The following is a 17,344-nucleotide window of genomic DNA, read 5'->3' as shown; positions in this document are numbered from 1 at the left end:
CAGTAAATTTTAATTGTATGCCTGGTCTGATTTCCTTGCCATCAGATCAACAAGAGCAGGAAAATAACACATTTTGTGCAGCAAGCGCCATTAATGAAAGAGTGCGTGTTCATTCCTCAGCTTACATAGCTGGATATCTGTGCAGAAGAATTTCAAAAAAATTTAATTGTAAGGAATGTCAAAAAACATACATAGGAAATAAAAATGAAAATATTAACACATGGATTGCACATAGGGAGTATAAAAAGCTTAAAAACAGCAATTTGGCGTACCCCTCAAAGCGTTTTCTTATAGTATACAGAGATGTATCTAATTTGATACATAATAATTTAAATAATTATGCGCATAGCAAAAGCATCGGGAAATGCATTAAACACGATATTTTAAAGAAATCCAATTTTTACTGGCTGGGTTGCAAAGTGCATAAAACATGTGTACGTGAATATGTCATACGTTTAATATTAAGAATTCAAATACACAACTGGTGCAACATAATAAATAAAATACTAAAAGGGGACGTAGAAGAAAAATATGTGTTAAAAATGAGCAGACCTCAAATTATGGCTTATAGTAAATTTAAGTCATATAGGTTAAGGAGTAAAAATAAATAATTTTTAAAAAAACTTTGTTTTATTATACGAGATCAAATTGTAATTCTAAAGGAATCTCGAATCTTATCGATTGTGGTACGTCACTATTAACAAATATATCGATAGATTGAGTTCGTTTAACCCCTTACTACCATCTTTGCGACGCTAGCGCTTTGCGCCAACGGTGGAATTAATCGTAAAAACTATACAGAATAGAAGTGTCCTATCTGTCTCTGACTAGTATAGTAGATATCTGTGGTTCTGTCAGAAAAGTAAACTGTAGAAGTGTGGTTGTAATTTTTTAATCGAGCAAAAAGCATTTTAAGTAACGTTTTTCCTTCTATTTCTCCATATAGTGATTTTAAGGACACAATGTAAGTTATCTTTTTGCAATAAAATCTTAGTTTAATAAGCGAAAATATCACTAACATGATTGTTTATCAGGGCGACAACTACCAAGCCACGCTCAGAAATGACTTTAGAGGAGTTATCTAAAATTGAAGAAGAAGAATTTAGCACCGGTCCTCTTTCAGTACTTACACAGTCCGTCAAGAATAACACACAAGTATTAATAAACTGTCGTAATAATAAGAAACTTTTAGGACGAGTAAAAGCGTTCGACCGGCATTGTAACATGGTTTTAGAAAACGTAAAAGAGATGTGGACCGAAGTACCTCGGACTGGTAAAGGGAAAAAGGTAATTAAATTATTATTGTCCTGACACTTAAATGGTATATCTATATATATAAAAGAAAGTCGTGTTAGTTACACTATTTATAACTCAAGATCGGTCGAATTGATGGGGAGGTAGCTTAGAACTAGGAGACGGACATAGGAACTTTTTATTTTGTGTCCATTTTTTTTATCCTGCGCGGACGGAGTCGCGGTTAAAAGCTAGTTTTATATATATGTAGTCTCAGTTAATCAATCGTCATATATCTAGTCTTACCAAATGATGACAAATCCATGAAATTGTCCTAATTTTGATATAAAGTTATGTGTACCAAGAGCATAAGTCAAGAAAGACGGAAAACAGTAATCTCTGCCTAACCTTCTGTTCTGTTAAAAGGTACCTCATATGGCAACCTCACTTGCATCAAGATTTGTTTTTCAAATACATAATTTCTGTTTCAGGGCAAAGCTGTAAACAAAGATAAATTCATCTCGAAAATGTTCCTCCGAGGTGATTCCGTCATCTTAGTATTAAGAAATCCCCTTGCAACTGCTGCAGGAAAGTGATTTTGGAATATATCCTAAAAACAGTTTGTGATGAAAATGTCCGAAGAACCAATGAAAACTTTTACTGCATAAGCTAATAACTAGTTTGTAAGTTTCTATTTCTCTGAATAAATATGCAATTAAAAACATTTGTTTTATTTGAAGATGGCATAATACACTCAGCGGCACAATTAACCGCCCACCTTGATTTTTTTTACGATTTTGGTGAAAAAAAAAAATTGTGGCCTTACTTGTGAATGTTATTTTATAACGTAGGTATATTGAAGTAAAATGAAAGATAATATTGTTTTTAATTATTACCTTTATTTATAAAAAAGTCTGAAAAACACTTTGACCGTAAATTAACAAATGTGATGAAATGGCTTAAAAATAAAAAATCTGCTGAATAAATGAATTCTAATAGTGCGTATTTCCACCTCTAGCCCTCATGACTTCCATCAAACGGTTTGGCATGCTGTCGATGACATCTTTGATCTGTTTTTGTGGAATGTTCTGCCACTCCTCAATCACGGATTGTTTTAATTCATCTATGGTGGTTGGAGCTGGTATGCGGCTTCGAACACGTCTTTTTAAATTGTCCCATATGTGTTCAATAGGATTTAAATCTGGGCTCCGGGATCGCCATGTTAATTTTCGAATGCCGACGGTATCCAGGTACGCGGTAACAACTCTAGCAACGTGGGGGCGAGCGTTGTCCTGCATTAATAAAAAATCTTCGCCAATAATTGGAGCAAATGGCATTACATGAGGTTCCAACACTTCTGTTACATACCTCTGAGCATTTATTCCACCTCTTTCGAAGATAACCAAGTCGGTGCGTGCTTTGTAAGTAATGCCGCCCCATATCATGATAGAGCCACCTTGGTAACCTACTGTTTCCACAACAGTACATGGTGCAAACCTTTCATTCTTGCGTTTGCATACACGCTGGCGAACGTCAGGACCGTGCAAGCATATTCTTGTCTCGTCAGTAAACATAACATTCTTCCATTGTTGCATATTCCATTCGGCGTGCTCTCGGGAAAAACGAAGTCTTTCTCTCCGGTGGCCTACGAGCAATTGTGGCACTCGAGATGGTCGAAAAGCTCCAAGGGCATTCTCTCCTAGTCTTCTTCTCACTGTTCTTTCACTCACTTGAACATTGCGAACCTCACGAAGTTGGTTTCGTGCCTCAACAGCTGTAGTGAACCGATTTCTTAGAACATTGGTCACAAGAAATCGGTCGTCACGAAGGAGGTGCAACATTTTCGGCCCTGTCCTGGTCTTCGCTCATAAGAGCCAGTTTCCCGAAACCGTTTCACTGCATCCCTTAAGGTGGTACGTGCGACACCAAGCTTCCGCGCCACGTAACGCTGACTAAACCCTTCGTCGATAAGAGCGACGGCTCTCGCCACTGAATTAGCATCAAATGGCATGTTTGTGATATCCAAACACTAGCTTTAAGTTACGAAACCAAAACAAACTCAAAATTGTTACTTTTAATGCCACTGAAGCAATGTAAGCAGTATGGCAACGATTACGATAATGAGACGAAGTTCGATATTTATCCTTTCACACAACTTATGCGTAAAAAAAAACAAAGGTAAGTGGGTAGTTTGTGATTTTTTCGTCACTACATTTCTTTCACACTTGACTTATTTATTCCCAATAACTTACAACTGCGATAACATCAAAATTTGCCACTTTAAAAGGGTGGGCGGTTAATTGTGCCGCTAAGTGTATTTTAAACACCAACCAAGAGTCAGTACTCTGTTCAACTTTTCAATATTTTTTTTTGTAAAAATCAGCTATCAGTTACCAACTTTTAGCAAATACTAATGTGAATTGTTTATTTTTTTTAGCTTAATTTTCTTTTGTTTTGCTATTTGTTATTTTATTTAACGAAATAAAAATTTAATTTAACGCAATGGAATGGTTAATAAATAATGAAAACACAATTTAATTTGAGTCACTTTTATCTTGACATCTTGTTAAATTTTAGCTCGCCTTAAGATTCTTTAAAGTAAATGAAATGTGCATAAAATAAAGTAACATAGATGTGCGACAGTCTTGCCAAATAAACATAAAAGCCTAATTACAAAAAAAAAACTCACTCATACACTTAATTCCTAATAAAGTCCATTAAACTTTCGAACAAATCTAAATACAATTTCTTTGGTTGTATTTACAATAATTATTATGTGTGTACTTTTCAATTAATAGACATTTTTTTTAGGTTATCACAATATACCAGAAGTTTGAATGAAATTTTTATATGTTATTTTTGTCAAACTCTTCTGAGATAAATGATGGTTGTCAATACTTAACTTAGAATTTAAAATAATTGAAACTAATACAATGCCTAAAACATATTTGTAGTTCAAAACATTAAACTTGTTTTATTTTATAAAAATAAAAGTTGGAAAACTTTTTTTAATTACATAGCTAAATTACATTGTAATAATGTCCGTGAATTCTAATCCTTATTATTTCGGTAATTAAAAGTAGTTAAATTTGAAGTCAAAATTGCTCTATTTTAATTGGGATTAAAAATTAAATTATATTTTTCTTTATTAATTGGCAACACAGGGACTATCTTTCAAAGACAATCAATGTGAGATTTTTAATTCTTTCCCAATTTTCTTTACTCTATAAGAAAGCTTAGAAAGACTTTATTTATCTAAGCTTTTCGTTTTTTTTTCTCATTTGTATTACTTAAATATAGAAACGACCAAGTCTTCTAGATATTGTAGGTTAGTTTTCAAAATTAATATTCTTTGAAAAATAGTCCCATAAGAAAAATCACGAAGCAAAAAAGCTACAATAGGTATATTTTTTAATAAAATCTATTAAATCTGAATCTACTTATAACCTATATGGTTCGATGTATCAGATATGGATTAACCTAGAACTCCGTTGCAGTGACAATTTTATTTATACATATAGGCATCCCTTTTGACAAAACAGTATGTAATAATACAATATAACAGCAATTGAATTCAAAGGTTATATTTATTTGACTATATTTCCATTATTTAAATGGACATTAAGCACCAACAGTTTTGTACCAAGGCAGTGCTGTATCGGACGTATGTATTATAAATTATTGCCATATTTAATAATTATTTCACAAAAAAAAAATCAACACATTGTTTTGTTTTATAAATATAAAAATATTTTAAGCTAACATTAACTATGGAAATCTCGACAAATAATATTCTAGCACCAGATTTGAATTAACTGTGGATTACGACTTCAGTGACTCATAGACACGTAATGTAGATGACATTTACATTCTTGTCGAACAAAATAGACACAATATTTGTAAAGTCGAATTCAATGAAAATGAGAAATTATATTTACCCATATTTTTGGCAGATAATGTCTTTTTTGTCTATGAATTGTTAATGAAACTTTTCAGTATATAAATCGACGAAGCAAACATGTCTGTTTTTAATAAGTCTGTGATTACAGCCTTATAAAGGTAAACTTTTTTTTAGATAGGTTTGTTATAATTTCTCATTTCTATTGAATTTGACTAATCAAGTATCATTGCAGTGAAATTTTTACTAAAAATCTGTTTAAGGCAATAGCTTATTATTATTACTTGTTTTATTGTTTATTTTTAAACGGTTTTTTTTTTAATAAATGCTATTTAAATATACTTCACCAAGCGTACAGTTGCTTATAGCTTGACCAGAAATATAAAAATCCTGAACATATTGCGCAATAATATGGAACTAATTTCTTAGCGCACGTTACAAAGTTATGTTATAAATAAGGCGATTGAAGCGCCTTTAGGCTAGAATTTTTATATTCCTGGTTAGACTATAATTGATATAAAAATACACAATTAAACATACAATTTTACCTATCGAATTAAAAAATAACTAATTATTTACATATCTTACAATCTAAGTCCATTTCAGATACAATTTTCCATTTACATCTATAGACGCAATCATACAAAGTCATACATTTATACATAATTACATAGACATACATCAAAATGCCTTTATTTATTCAAATATGAACACTTTATTCATTACAGCTGTACCGCACCTTGTTCCGTTTTTTTTTTTAAATTAAAAAAAAAATTGAAATATTTTTTTTACAAGATTCAAGATATGGCATTTTTATAATAAATTTTGAGATGATAAAGGCAAAAAAAAAATATTTATTTAATTTTTTTAAGTAGATTTTAAAAGCCGAAATTGACATGACGTAAATTATTAGAGAAAATGTTCAACAAACTGAAGTAAATAAGACTAGATTTTATAGTTACTGAATTATCTATTTGTATATCGACGCTGGAAAGCGTAAACGCTGTAACCCCGAAAGTATGAACTTTACAGGAGAGCCAAAAAATGACAACTTGTGAGCTGATACGTCTACAAGCATGCGGTATTTAGCAATGTTGTGTAGTTTGTGCTAACCTATAATAAAATCATTATCGTTTGATAATGGTTGAAATTATTAACGTGTGAAAAACATATTCGCGATTTCAAGGGTTACAGCGTTTATGCTTTCCAGCGTCGATATGCAAAGTGAACTCGTTAGCCGAGACACTGAATTTGTAAATATTTTGAGTGAAATAAAAGGAATATAATCATCAACTACGTCTTGCCTTTAATCGTGTCTACTGTAACAATAGTACAGTACATTGTTATCTCGTTTTTTTTTTTTTTAAGGCGAATGAAAGATATGACACTATATTTTCGGGTAAAAGAAACCGACAGTTAGGCTTTTGTATATGTTAGATTACAATTATTATGGATTATCAGTCTCTTTAATTTAAAATTTCTTGGTACAGGTTCATATTAAAATAGGTTATTTTTTAGGTACATTGATTTCTTTCCCCAATGACTTTCTGTTCTCAAATTTTTGCTGTAAACTTGCTACGTTAGACGGTTTCGAAGATAATTTTGTTGGATTCGTTTTGACGTTAGATTCCGTTCTTTGAACATTAATTGTACTAGGTTTTGGAACTACTTTAGGCTTATTTTTATTCAAATTATCCGCTATGGCTTTAACGTTAGAGTCTATTTTAGATTGTACACGGTTTATATTCGGTTTATCTATTGTTTTGCTAACGTTTGTGGATGGATTTGTTTTAACTTGTGTTTTGTTTGTTGTTTTCTTGTCTATTGTCGGCGCTGGTTTTAGAGGTGGTCGGTTATCTGCATTTTTAACAGGAACTGTCGGCTTTGCGGCTACTTTAGGCGGTTCGTTGAGTATTTTGTTATTATTAATAACATCTGGGGCTTTAACATTTTTCGTGTCAACCATTGCACAACTCGATACTAAATCTGGACTGTTGGGTATAATTTTAGGGGTTATATTAGCATTTTTGATTGTATTTTTCGGTGATTGAGGAACATTTTTGAAGGTGGTCGTGTTTTTGAGACCGGGAGGCGTAACTTGTCGCGAAAATGTTGGTATTTTTGAGTTCACCTTTAAAGTGGGAGACGGCGGCGCTCTGTCCGTCTCCTTCGTTTCATTGTTGTTGTCTTTTTCTTTCATGTACGTTGGAACGTTAACGGCCGAAGGATGGAGGTATCCACTACTAGTCGTTGAAGCAGAGCTAGATTTAGCACCGGAATTACTGTAAACGCTCTCCGGCGTTTTATAATGATCAGCATTCATGTACGTGCTGTCTCTTTTATTCTCGGCGTTCTTTTCTTTCCTCTCCTTCTCTTTCTTTCTCGATAGAGTCGAGGCGGAATATATGGAATCGAAGTTACGATTTTGAATCTCGTTGACAATTTCTCCTAGAAGACCGACGCTTTCTGTACTTCCAGAAGTGGAAGTGACAGGTTTAGGAGTATTGTAGCCCACTGGTGGCGGTTGGGGGATAGTTTTAACAGGAGGAGGTACTCCGGGCAAGGGTTTGGAGTGTTTTTCTGGGCTCTCCTCTATGATAGCATAGATATTATCTCCGGACTCCTCGTCGATGTGAGCCAATGGTGCAGATTTTTCTTCTATACAATCCACGTAGTCGACTGATTTAATTTCGAGTGCCTTAGGGTTTTGGTAGATGGATGTGTCTGTGTGTGCGGGCTGTGAGGGCTGTGAGGGGTGTGTGGGGTGCGGCAGGGGTGGCGGGGGTGCAGTGGGACGGCCGGCCACAGACAGGGGGCGCGGCGCCGGCTGCCGCATCGACCCGAAGCTCTGCAGCTGAGGTTTCTGAGACGTCGGAGCTCGCATACTCTGAGCTCGGTTCACGAATGATTTACCATCGTCAGGATCTTCCGTATCGGAAACCACGGGAATCGTACTAACAGGCAAATCGATTTGTTTTTGCACTATCGGGTTCGATATTTGTAAATTTCTCAACGCTACTTTATCGACAGATTTAGGTCCTTTGACTTGATGATTCGGATTCTTGGGTAGCGAGTGACTTCTTTCGACCGGGTGGCGTTCCTTCTCTTTAGGCTTCTCCTGCTTGAGGAACGACGCTATTCTGTTCAGTGAGATTCCCTCTTTAACTTTCTTCGGTTCCTCGGGCAACGGTTTCTGTGGCACGGCGCCGGAGTGCATACTGACAGGTCTCGGTTTTAAGTCGGCCGCTATCCCGGGCACTGTGGGGGCGGCGCGAATCGGGCCTAGAGTCTTGGAGCCCTGGAGAGGCGATATCAGTTCCTTGGCGGTGCAGGTGGAAGCTTCCAGAATGGGGCTGGATATGACGGGCCGAGGCGCGGGGTTGGCCGTAGAAGGAACATCTTCCGTCTTCTCCGTATTCATTAGGGCCTTTATTCTATTTTGAACCGAGCTGTTGGTTCGTTTTATGGACGGACTTGTTTTGGGGCTGGTGTTTGCGGTGGGTACGACGGGCAGCGGGGGCGCAGACCTCAGCACAGGCTTGAGAACGCTCTGGTTGATGAGATTCTGACTGTTGCTGCCGCTTCTGTGGACGGGTGTGATTTTGGCACTCTTCGCTGCGACGGTTTCTGTTTTGGTTTTCTCTTTAACGGGCGGAGGTTCGGTTTTGTCGGTTTGCGGTTGGTTTTTGTCGATGGGCGTGAGGGAGAAACCTTTGAAGTTGCCGAAGAAATTGACAGTAGGATTGAGGTTTCCATTGGGGCTGCGCTCGGCGTCTGCGCGCAGTAAGCTGGAGCTCATGTCGTCTGGGTTGGAAAGTGTATGCACGCTGACGGGCTGTGGGTTGTTTTGGCCGCCGTTTTGGAAGTTTGCGGCGAACTTGCTCGCACCGCGCGACAAACGTCGTTGCAAACTTGTCTTCTTTGGTGATTGTACGCTGTAAATTTACGTTACATATTGAAGTATTATATAATAGAATATATAATAGTTTAGTCATAAATATATAATCTTCAAGCCATGCATATATCGTTAAATATTTTACAAATTAAAAATAAGTTAAAGTCAAGCCATTCCTTACTTTAATTATTCATATTCAGCATAAAAGAAATTTTTAAATATGTATGTTTTAATGACAGTTTATATGTGAATTTCGACTACAGCGACACTATTATTGACTTCTATTACCATCTCTCTCAATCTGTTTCAAAAAACAGAGACATGTGTCAGCAGTTGAAATCCACATAAAATTCACATGGAAGATTTATTCCATGAAAGATGATAAACGAAAAAGACAATATCAAAGATTAGTTATAAAAATAACAAGACACCAAAAATCATTAGTTAAAAATCAAGGCATAACTACTTCGACTAGTTTCAGACCCATTGGGTTTCCATGTTGAGTGTTTTAACGGGCTATTCTCGTGAACGCGGTCTGAAACTATTCGTTACCTAGACCGAAGTACACGTGAGTTAAGCCGTAATTCATAACTAAAGACTGACAAGTCTACCTGAACCGGTGGGGATAAGCCAAACTAAATTATGACAGTTCACTAGCGCCTTCCTAGATCGTCTTTGCACAGTAGTTATCATGTTTTTTTTTTCTTTTATGTAATCTCTAAGTAGGTTTTATATATATTCTGACAGAACCAACCGCGATAGTAGCGCCTCTCTTACTGGTTCAGTTATCCTTGTTTGACTATAGTTAGTATATATAGTATATGTCTCACGAAAGTTTAAATAATTTAACACGAAACATTCCATGCATTAAATATTAAAAGAAAGTTAAAAATGCAACACATGCAATATAAAACCCATTAAAAGCAACTCACCGATAAAACAAGTCAAGCACCTTCTAAAATACCTTTAAAATATTGCCAGTTTTATCTTTGTCAATTTTTAAAACTGGCAACATTTGTATATTAAAAAAAAATTTAAAGATCCAATAAGATTTATTTCTAACAAACCATACAAATACCAAACACCATTAGTTGCTAACTACAAGCTTATAAAAGAGTTCATCTCAATATATTTTAGTATATTTAATTAGGAATATTAAAATTATATTCTTCTTTTTTTTATATTGCTATTTGTTTTCTTTTAATGAGTGAATGAATTAAAAAAATACTTTGAGAAAAACTCTTTAAAAAAGATAGATTCAATAACAAAGAAAAGTTATATTAGCTAAAAGTGCAATTCAATTCAACAATGCAAATATTATTCTAAAACCATAAATAATGTAATTGACCAATTTTGACAGCTGTCACTTTGTTTTTTTTTATCGTCTAAATTCCTGTCGTATCAAATTACATTTTTACGACTTTAGAATTTATAATACAATAATACTAATGTGGAGAAAAACTGTCTTTTGCTAACTATTAATGTCAGTAGAATCAAGAGTGATAGTAGCATTATATATACCAGATATAAAAAAACCATTTTACTTTATTTTTAAAATACAAAGTACTTGGATTGTAGCCATAGCAACGAATTCTGTCAAATTTAAATAAAAAAAAATTAAAATACTAGTTTCAATAATTTTTTTTGTTCTGACTTTGACAGATGACAGAAGACAGCGAACACTTGGCGTTGGAGCCACACACTTACAGTTTTCAGTTTTTCTCTCCATTATAAATAAGAAACAATGCAAATTTTGACACAATATTTGGTATAGACTGACAAATTTATCTGACCCGATGGATATAAATGAAACTAAATTATAATATAGTTCTATAAGGTTCCCCTGACAATACAGTCGAACCTCCGTAATCCGGCGCCATTATTTTCATAAATTTATTGTTTCATGTAACTATTTTTACGCATAACTGATTGTTTTATTTGGATTTTTGTACACATTAATTTTTCTAATGTAAAGTTACTATATTTTATGTATTTTTGTAAGAATTAATGTAGTTAATTTTAGTGAGGTAACAAATAGAGTCTTATCATTGAATTTGTAATATGCCGGATTACGCTGTACCTTATAACAGACAAATTCAATAGTTCGGCACAGCCCTCAATACGTTTGTCTAATTACAGAGTGTCTACTACAGTAAAATAGTGCCACAAGATCTAGTCCGGAATATATCAGCCTTATTATATTGTATTTTTCTGACATATAAATCGCGATACATTTTTCACCGGGTCAGATAATTTAGTCGCACTATAGTTAATAAAAAATCAAGACTATATTATCGTAGACATAAAAGTGATCAAAAAAACGGTGAAAAAAGTGGTGATGAAGAATAGAAAGAATTAAAGCTAAAAGTTAATAATTATGAGAGACATTTTAACTTAAATTCAAACCTTAAATTAATAAAAGATGTTAAGAGAAAATAAGTAGCAAAGAACATAAAAGCACTAATAAATATTTGTGCAGATCTAAAAAAAAATTGTGCCTATTTTAACTATATTAAGTACTTATAAAAATAAATCTACGAAAGTGTAAGTGTTCTTGATAATGTTGTGTGAAATGTTCAATTAAATTTTGACTAGTAACAAACTAAAAAAAAAAATATTCTAGTTAATGATATGTTCTCTATTTAATAAAGTTTTTAAATATAATATGAAAACTTTCAATTGAATTAAAATATTTCTAATCGAAAATATGTCATAAATATATGAAAACAAATCGTGTCTTTTAATATTTACAAATATATTAATATTTTGAATTAATATAAAAAAACAAAAATCTCGACTGATATACTAGTGCAGTGTTTCCCAAAGTGGGCGATAACGCCCCCTTGGGGTCGTTTGAAACCTAGGAGGGGGCGATAAGGGGTCCAAAAAATAGAGGGCATTGAAATTAATTAACGTAATGAAATTGTGGTTTTTAAGTTTTACGGCTGAATAAAAATTAAGTGCGCTCTGAAATATAATTGATTTTCAAAGGGGGCAGTGAAAGAAATAAGTTTGACAACCACTGTACTAGTGGATGAGATAGCACCATCTATTGGTTGCTTTTTAAAACAATATTTTTTATTTAAATTTAAATTTTCCAAAAAAATATACTTATTTTAGAATATACACGAAAAAAACTATTAAATTAATTAGATTTTAGCAATAAAAAAAAATATTACCAGTGAGATTTAGTACACAAGAAAAATGTTATCTTTTCGTCTGTCGGGTAATTTAATTTTCGATTTATATCTTTTTAAATTCGTGCACTTTCTGTCCTAAAACTTCGTCATATAAGCCATTGTTTTTAATATTGTACATACGACTTTGTCCGTTATCTCTGTTTTGTATCAATTCATTTGTTGTTGAAGCTAAACCGGTATTGATTATTTCTGATTTCAAATTACAATTTTTAACTCCCTTTTTACTATCAATTATATTTTTATCTAAAATTTTTTTTTTACTTTCATTATATCGAGTTGGTATATTATTAGGTTTAATATGTTCTTTGCTGATTTTTTCATTAGTTGTTGAAGTTAAACCAGTATTTACTATGACAAGTTTTTTATCAATCGAATTAGAACTTTGAGGTTTAATAATTTTATCATTAACTTCTATTTTATTCATATCTTTATTATTAATTAATTTTTTCGTTGATGTTGTTCTATTTTTATTTAAATTGAAAACTTTATAAAAGCAATGTTTCGTTTTGGCGAATTTAATTTCGTTGCTATTATTTTCTTCTAGGCTCTCGTAAATATGTTCTTCGTCTGGTTCAATGTTATTTTCTGCTTTATTTTTAGGTATTTCATTATTATCTGAGCGTTTGAAGCTTAGAAGTTTTAGAACAGAGCTTGTGCTTGAATGGAATCTATGGAATCGGTTTTGTTTGTGTGTCGTGTCTGTTTTGTTGTTTTTCTTCTTGAATATGTTGTGTACATACGTTTTGCGTGGTTTCTTCCACCAGAGTACGTTTTGGCGAGAGTAGTAGATGAGGAAGAGCAGCAGCAGTATCGAAGGTAGGATCCCGAGGAATATCACATACATCGCCACCATGAAGTTACGTTGGACTGTGGAAAATTTAATCAAGTTTTACTATATTTGTAACATATACATGTACAGATGAACCTGGATAAGCGAGAAACCTCCATCATGGTCTCTCGCTTAGCCTTCTGGCTAGACTGTTTTTTTTTTTTATTTTACATGTATTTATGAGGAAAAAAGATTTCTGTTTTAAACGATACAAATTAAGAATATTAAACTTTGAGCGGCCACTTTTTGCTACCATTAAACATCATATAATTAGCTGTAATTTTTTTTTATGTATATTGGTGACTGAACTTCTAATCAGTTTTTTTAAAGATTTCTTGAGTCATAGTTACAAATAAATATAGCGAAATTAGCATTAATAAAAAATAACATACTGCTTGAATCAGTTGCTGGTCCAGAGTCATAGGAGCCGCCAGGTCCGGGCAGAGCGCAGAGTGGAGGCGCAAACCCAGCGTCGCAATGACAATGTCCTGGGGAATGGACATTTAAAGTTAAATATTACAATAAGAAAATATTTGTACAAAGGAAAAAAAAAACGACTACCAAATAAAAATAGCAATTTCTTCCATATCAATAATAGCCTGACAACAACAAAAAAAATCCTCGCATCAAATATGACATTGATTTCTTCGAAGTTTTGTAACTATTTTTTTACCATTACAAAGGATTTTTTTTTAAATAAATAAATATACGCGTCTAAGTGAGAATACCTTCAGAATTACAAACTCCATGTCCGGAACAATTAGTCGGGCAAACTGCTGTCTCCTTCTTCGCTATTGCCGCTCGTACTGCTTCTACATTCACACATCTTTGATTTAAACACATCTGGAAATAAATATTACAATTATTAATCATCATCATCAACCTTCTCTTATCCCTATGGAGTCGGTCAGTATGTACTTCTCCATACATCTCTATCAGCCGTCATATCTGAATTTACCCTCTTACGTATATCCTCTTTCACACAATCCATCCATACTTTCTTTGGTCTTACTATAAAATTACAATTATCAAATAAACAACAATACATGTTTCTAAAAACGTATTTTTAAAACGCAACTTTTAATAGAAAAATATATAACTGTAGTACTGTAGTGAAACTTGTATTTTCATCTGTAACTTTCCCTTTGAGGAAAACAGAGACAGCAATTTACAGTCGGACCTTGATAAGTGAGAGTTCAAGGGACCGTAATATTTATCTCGATTTTAAAAGTTCAACTATTCCGATTTGTAAGTAATAGTGGTAATTTTTGGTAATTAACCTTATCATCTCCACATTTAGCTCCATCCGGCACCATGCCGGGGTCCACGTCGCTGAGACCTAGATCGATTATTGCTGTGCGGCATGGGATTATAGTGCCTGCAATTATAAAAAAAAATTAAATATAAACCATGTTTAACAATGTACAAATGCGTTGCCTTGCATCTCTTTAGAGACAAGAGATTTTATCTCACACCCTTTGCGTCTAATAAGACGCATGTACAGTCGAGACACTTTGCGGTGTTCAACTTATTGCCTTGTTCCTTGCAACCAGTCAAACTTTGCTTTATCATAGAAAACGCAATAAAGCAATTCGTCATTTCATCATTTTTCATAAATTTAAAAGCTGCATCTGCTATTTTGTTTCCTCGTCATCGTCTCAACGTTAAAACAACTGTAGCATTTAAAGTGGAATACTGTCAGCTTCTCTGTTAGTACTTAGACGTGCGTTTTTCTTATAGCTAAATTTAATAGAAATTAGATTTAAATGGCTAGAATTTTAAGACTTTCAAATTCGTATATTTGTATGTTTGTATGTACCATTATTATTGATGAATAGTGCGGAGAGCTGTGCCACAGACTCCATGCCGAACTCTAGACGCTCGTTGAGATGTCGACACTGCAGCAGTCCGCAGCGCGCGTCCGCCGGAGAGCACGGCCGGAAGATCTGACGGATGCGGTCGTAGCCGCAGTTACCGTTCCTAACATATTATATAACATTTCATTACAGAAATTAAACCACTCACTCCGTTCGCGCGGGATTAAAAAAAACATAGTAAATATGTGTTCTACATCTGTGCCAAATTTCATCATGATCAGTTGAGCCGTTCCGGAGTTACCTTCAAACAAACATCCATCCATCCATTTGCATTTAAATATTAGTAAGATGGCGCCAGCACCAAAAGTGGGCTTTCATCTTTCAAAAATTATTAAACGTCATTCTAGCGATTTTTTAATGTACCTACGTACATTTTTTAATTTTTTGTCTTAGATAATTTATGAACTATATTAAAAAAAAACTTATTTTTTTAATGTTTTGAGTGAAATTTGACGTATTGCTATGATTACAGTTTATAGGGTACTTAATATATAAAATAAACTGTTTTTGGTATATCTGTGCCATATTTAGTGCTATAATCACTCTTGATCATAGTGACATCTGTAGTAAGCAAAAGGCAATTTTTCTCTCCATGGACTAATCACCAAAAATTTATGAAATTATATTATAATTAACTTTCCAATATTCCAACATAACGATGACTTTGATAATGTTAGGACTTACTTAGTGCCCTTTATATTAGTAGATGTATAACAGCGAGTGTCGGAACTCTCGCCTGTGGAGCCCCACAGCAGCCGGCACTGGTCTGTGTGTGAGCGACATGCGCCTCGCACACAGTACGCCTGGAAATTATTCAAAGATTGCTTCAATAAATGTAAGATAACTATTTAACATCTATCACGAGGAGTGTTCAGAAGAATTGTTTACAACAATTCCTGATGTCGAGTTCCGTCATCAGAGGACACGATAGACCACCAGGTTTCATCCACACCATCTTGATGGCTGACAATCCACAACAGTGCGGTTTTCGCAAAGTTTCGGCTTAAGCTCCTTCAAGAAGCGAGCATATCTCAAAGGCCGACAACGCATCTGTGATTCCTTTGGTGTTGCAGATGTTCATGGACGTCGATGAACACCTTGGTGTTGTTGCTGCTCGTTTGCCCCCTTCTTTTATAAAAAAAACACTAGTAGACACCAGGAACAACATCTGTTGCACGAATTGTTCAGCTGGTCTGGTGAAATACCACAACCACACAGAAGACAGACATCAAGTAGATGTAATTCTAAATACAGTCTGATGAGTGTGCATACCTGATGCCTAATTTCAGCCTTCTGTTCCTTGTCATTTTCTTATATGGAAAGGATACGAAGGGGAAATAAATGTAAATAAAGCATTTGCAATTGCAGATGTATATGTGTAACAGTCGCTTCGCTATTTTGGCGAAAAAAAGGTAGTCAAATCAATGCAAGATCATTGTCATTGTCAGTTATCATCATGTCAATATTTATGATCAGCGTGAAGTTTACCTGTCCATTACCACAGGGCGTGGTGTCCATGCGATGTACATCTCTGGGACAGTACTCTGAGTGTCCGCTGCAGTACTCAGGCAGGTCACACTCGCGATCCGCCGACCTGCACACAGTGCCCGCTGATTTCGGACGACATGTCTGAAATATTAAATGACTCACATTATTCATTATTTCTTAAAGCTCACACACTAAATAAGGAAGGAAAGTCTTAGAATCGCCAGGGAAGGGGACCGGGAGTGAGGCGTCCTGCGTCCACGGCGGTAAGTCGTTGGATGTGGAAGGTGGAGGAACGCGTACTGTGGTAGGTATTGAGAAAGGCCTATGCCCAGCAGTGGGCAGATAAAGACTGTTGATGTTGATGATAACACACAAATTTCGTACTTTGCTTTAGACTCCTTTTCCACAAAAAGTCTGGAGTTTGCAATTTTTCAGGTATGTTCATTTCCACTGGCGAGATCGCATTTGCTAATGGAAAGTACTTAATCAAAACACTCTTCAGCATCACAACTAGTCGTATTTTTGACGTGCACCACCTAATCATAGTTTTTCTAGTTTTTTAGTTTAGTTATACGTACATTAAGATCGCAGCATTCTCCTGCAGCACAGCTGGCGTTGTTACGCAACATGCAGGTGTTGGGGTCGCAGCAGGCGACGCAGGCAGCTCGCGACGGTTCCTGTCCGATACCGCAGTCGCATTGCTCCCCGATCTCCACGAAACCGTTGCCACATGTCGGCGACTCGAATAGACGTCGAGGTTTGTTTCTATATGTCAAAGTATCTAGCTTTTATCTCGTGACTGTGATTTTTAGCACATAGTTATTAGCTAGAAATATTTTTTTTTTACTTCCTTTATCGTAATACAAAATTCACAAAGAGGCTTAACAAAAATCTTACTAATATTATAAATACGAATGTTTAGAT

The 17,344-nt window shown here is 34.6% G+C and overlaps 2 protein-coding genes across 2 annotated transcripts in view; one reads left to right on the top strand and one right to left on the bottom strand.

Annotated features, from left to right (window-relative positions):
* Positions 1–856: 856 nt before the first annotated feature.
* On the top strand, positions 857–1,948 carry LOC106716021 (probable small nuclear ribonucleoprotein Sm D2). Its single transcript, XM_014509450.2, has 3 exons — positions 857–964; positions 1,035–1,287; positions 1,725–1,948. Coding segments are annotated over exons 1-3 (360 nt in total). The 5' UTR covers positions 857–962; the 3' UTR covers positions 1,830–1,948.
* Positions 1,949–6,289: 4,341 nt separating this feature from the next.
* Positions 6,290–17,344, bottom strand: part of LOC106715488 (disintegrin and metalloproteinase domain-containing protein 19) — a 51,092-nt gene continuing 40,037 nt past the window's right edge. Inside the window, exons 9-17 of the mRNA XM_045683866.1 lie at positions 16,999–17,185; positions 16,421–16,561; positions 15,617–15,735; positions 14,875–15,035; positions 14,336–14,433; positions 13,784–13,898; positions 13,448–13,543; positions 12,967–13,093; positions 6,290–9,066 (exon numbers count right to left, since the gene is read on the bottom strand). Coding sequence (XP_045539822.1) covers positions 6,639–9,066; positions 12,967–13,093; positions 13,448–13,543; positions 13,784–13,898; positions 14,336–14,433; positions 14,875–15,035; positions 15,617–15,735; positions 16,421–16,561; positions 16,999–17,185 — 3,472 coding nt within the window. The 3' untranslated portion in view covers positions 6,290–6,638. The remainder of the gene's footprint in view (positions 9,067–12,966; positions 13,094–13,447; positions 13,544–13,783; positions 13,899–14,335; positions 14,434–14,874; positions 15,036–15,616; positions 15,736–16,420; positions 16,562–16,998; positions 17,186–17,344) is intronic.

The sequence above is a fragment of the Papilio machaon genome, chromosome 24 (genome assembly GCF_912999745.1).
Source record: "Papilio machaon chromosome 24, ilPapMach1.1, whole genome shotgun sequence".
NCBI lineage: Eukaryota > Metazoa > Arthropoda > Insecta > Lepidoptera > Papilionidae > Papilio > Papilio machaon.
This window is presented reverse-complemented; position numbering and strand designations above follow the sequence as displayed.

Excerpts from the sequence above, each read along its gene's own strand:
- LOC106716021 (XM_014509450.2), top strand. Across the intron at positions 1,288-1,724 it reads GGACTGGTAAAGGGAAAAAG|GGCAAAGCTGTAAACAAAGA; the intron begins GTAATTAAATTA and ends TTTCTGTTTCAG.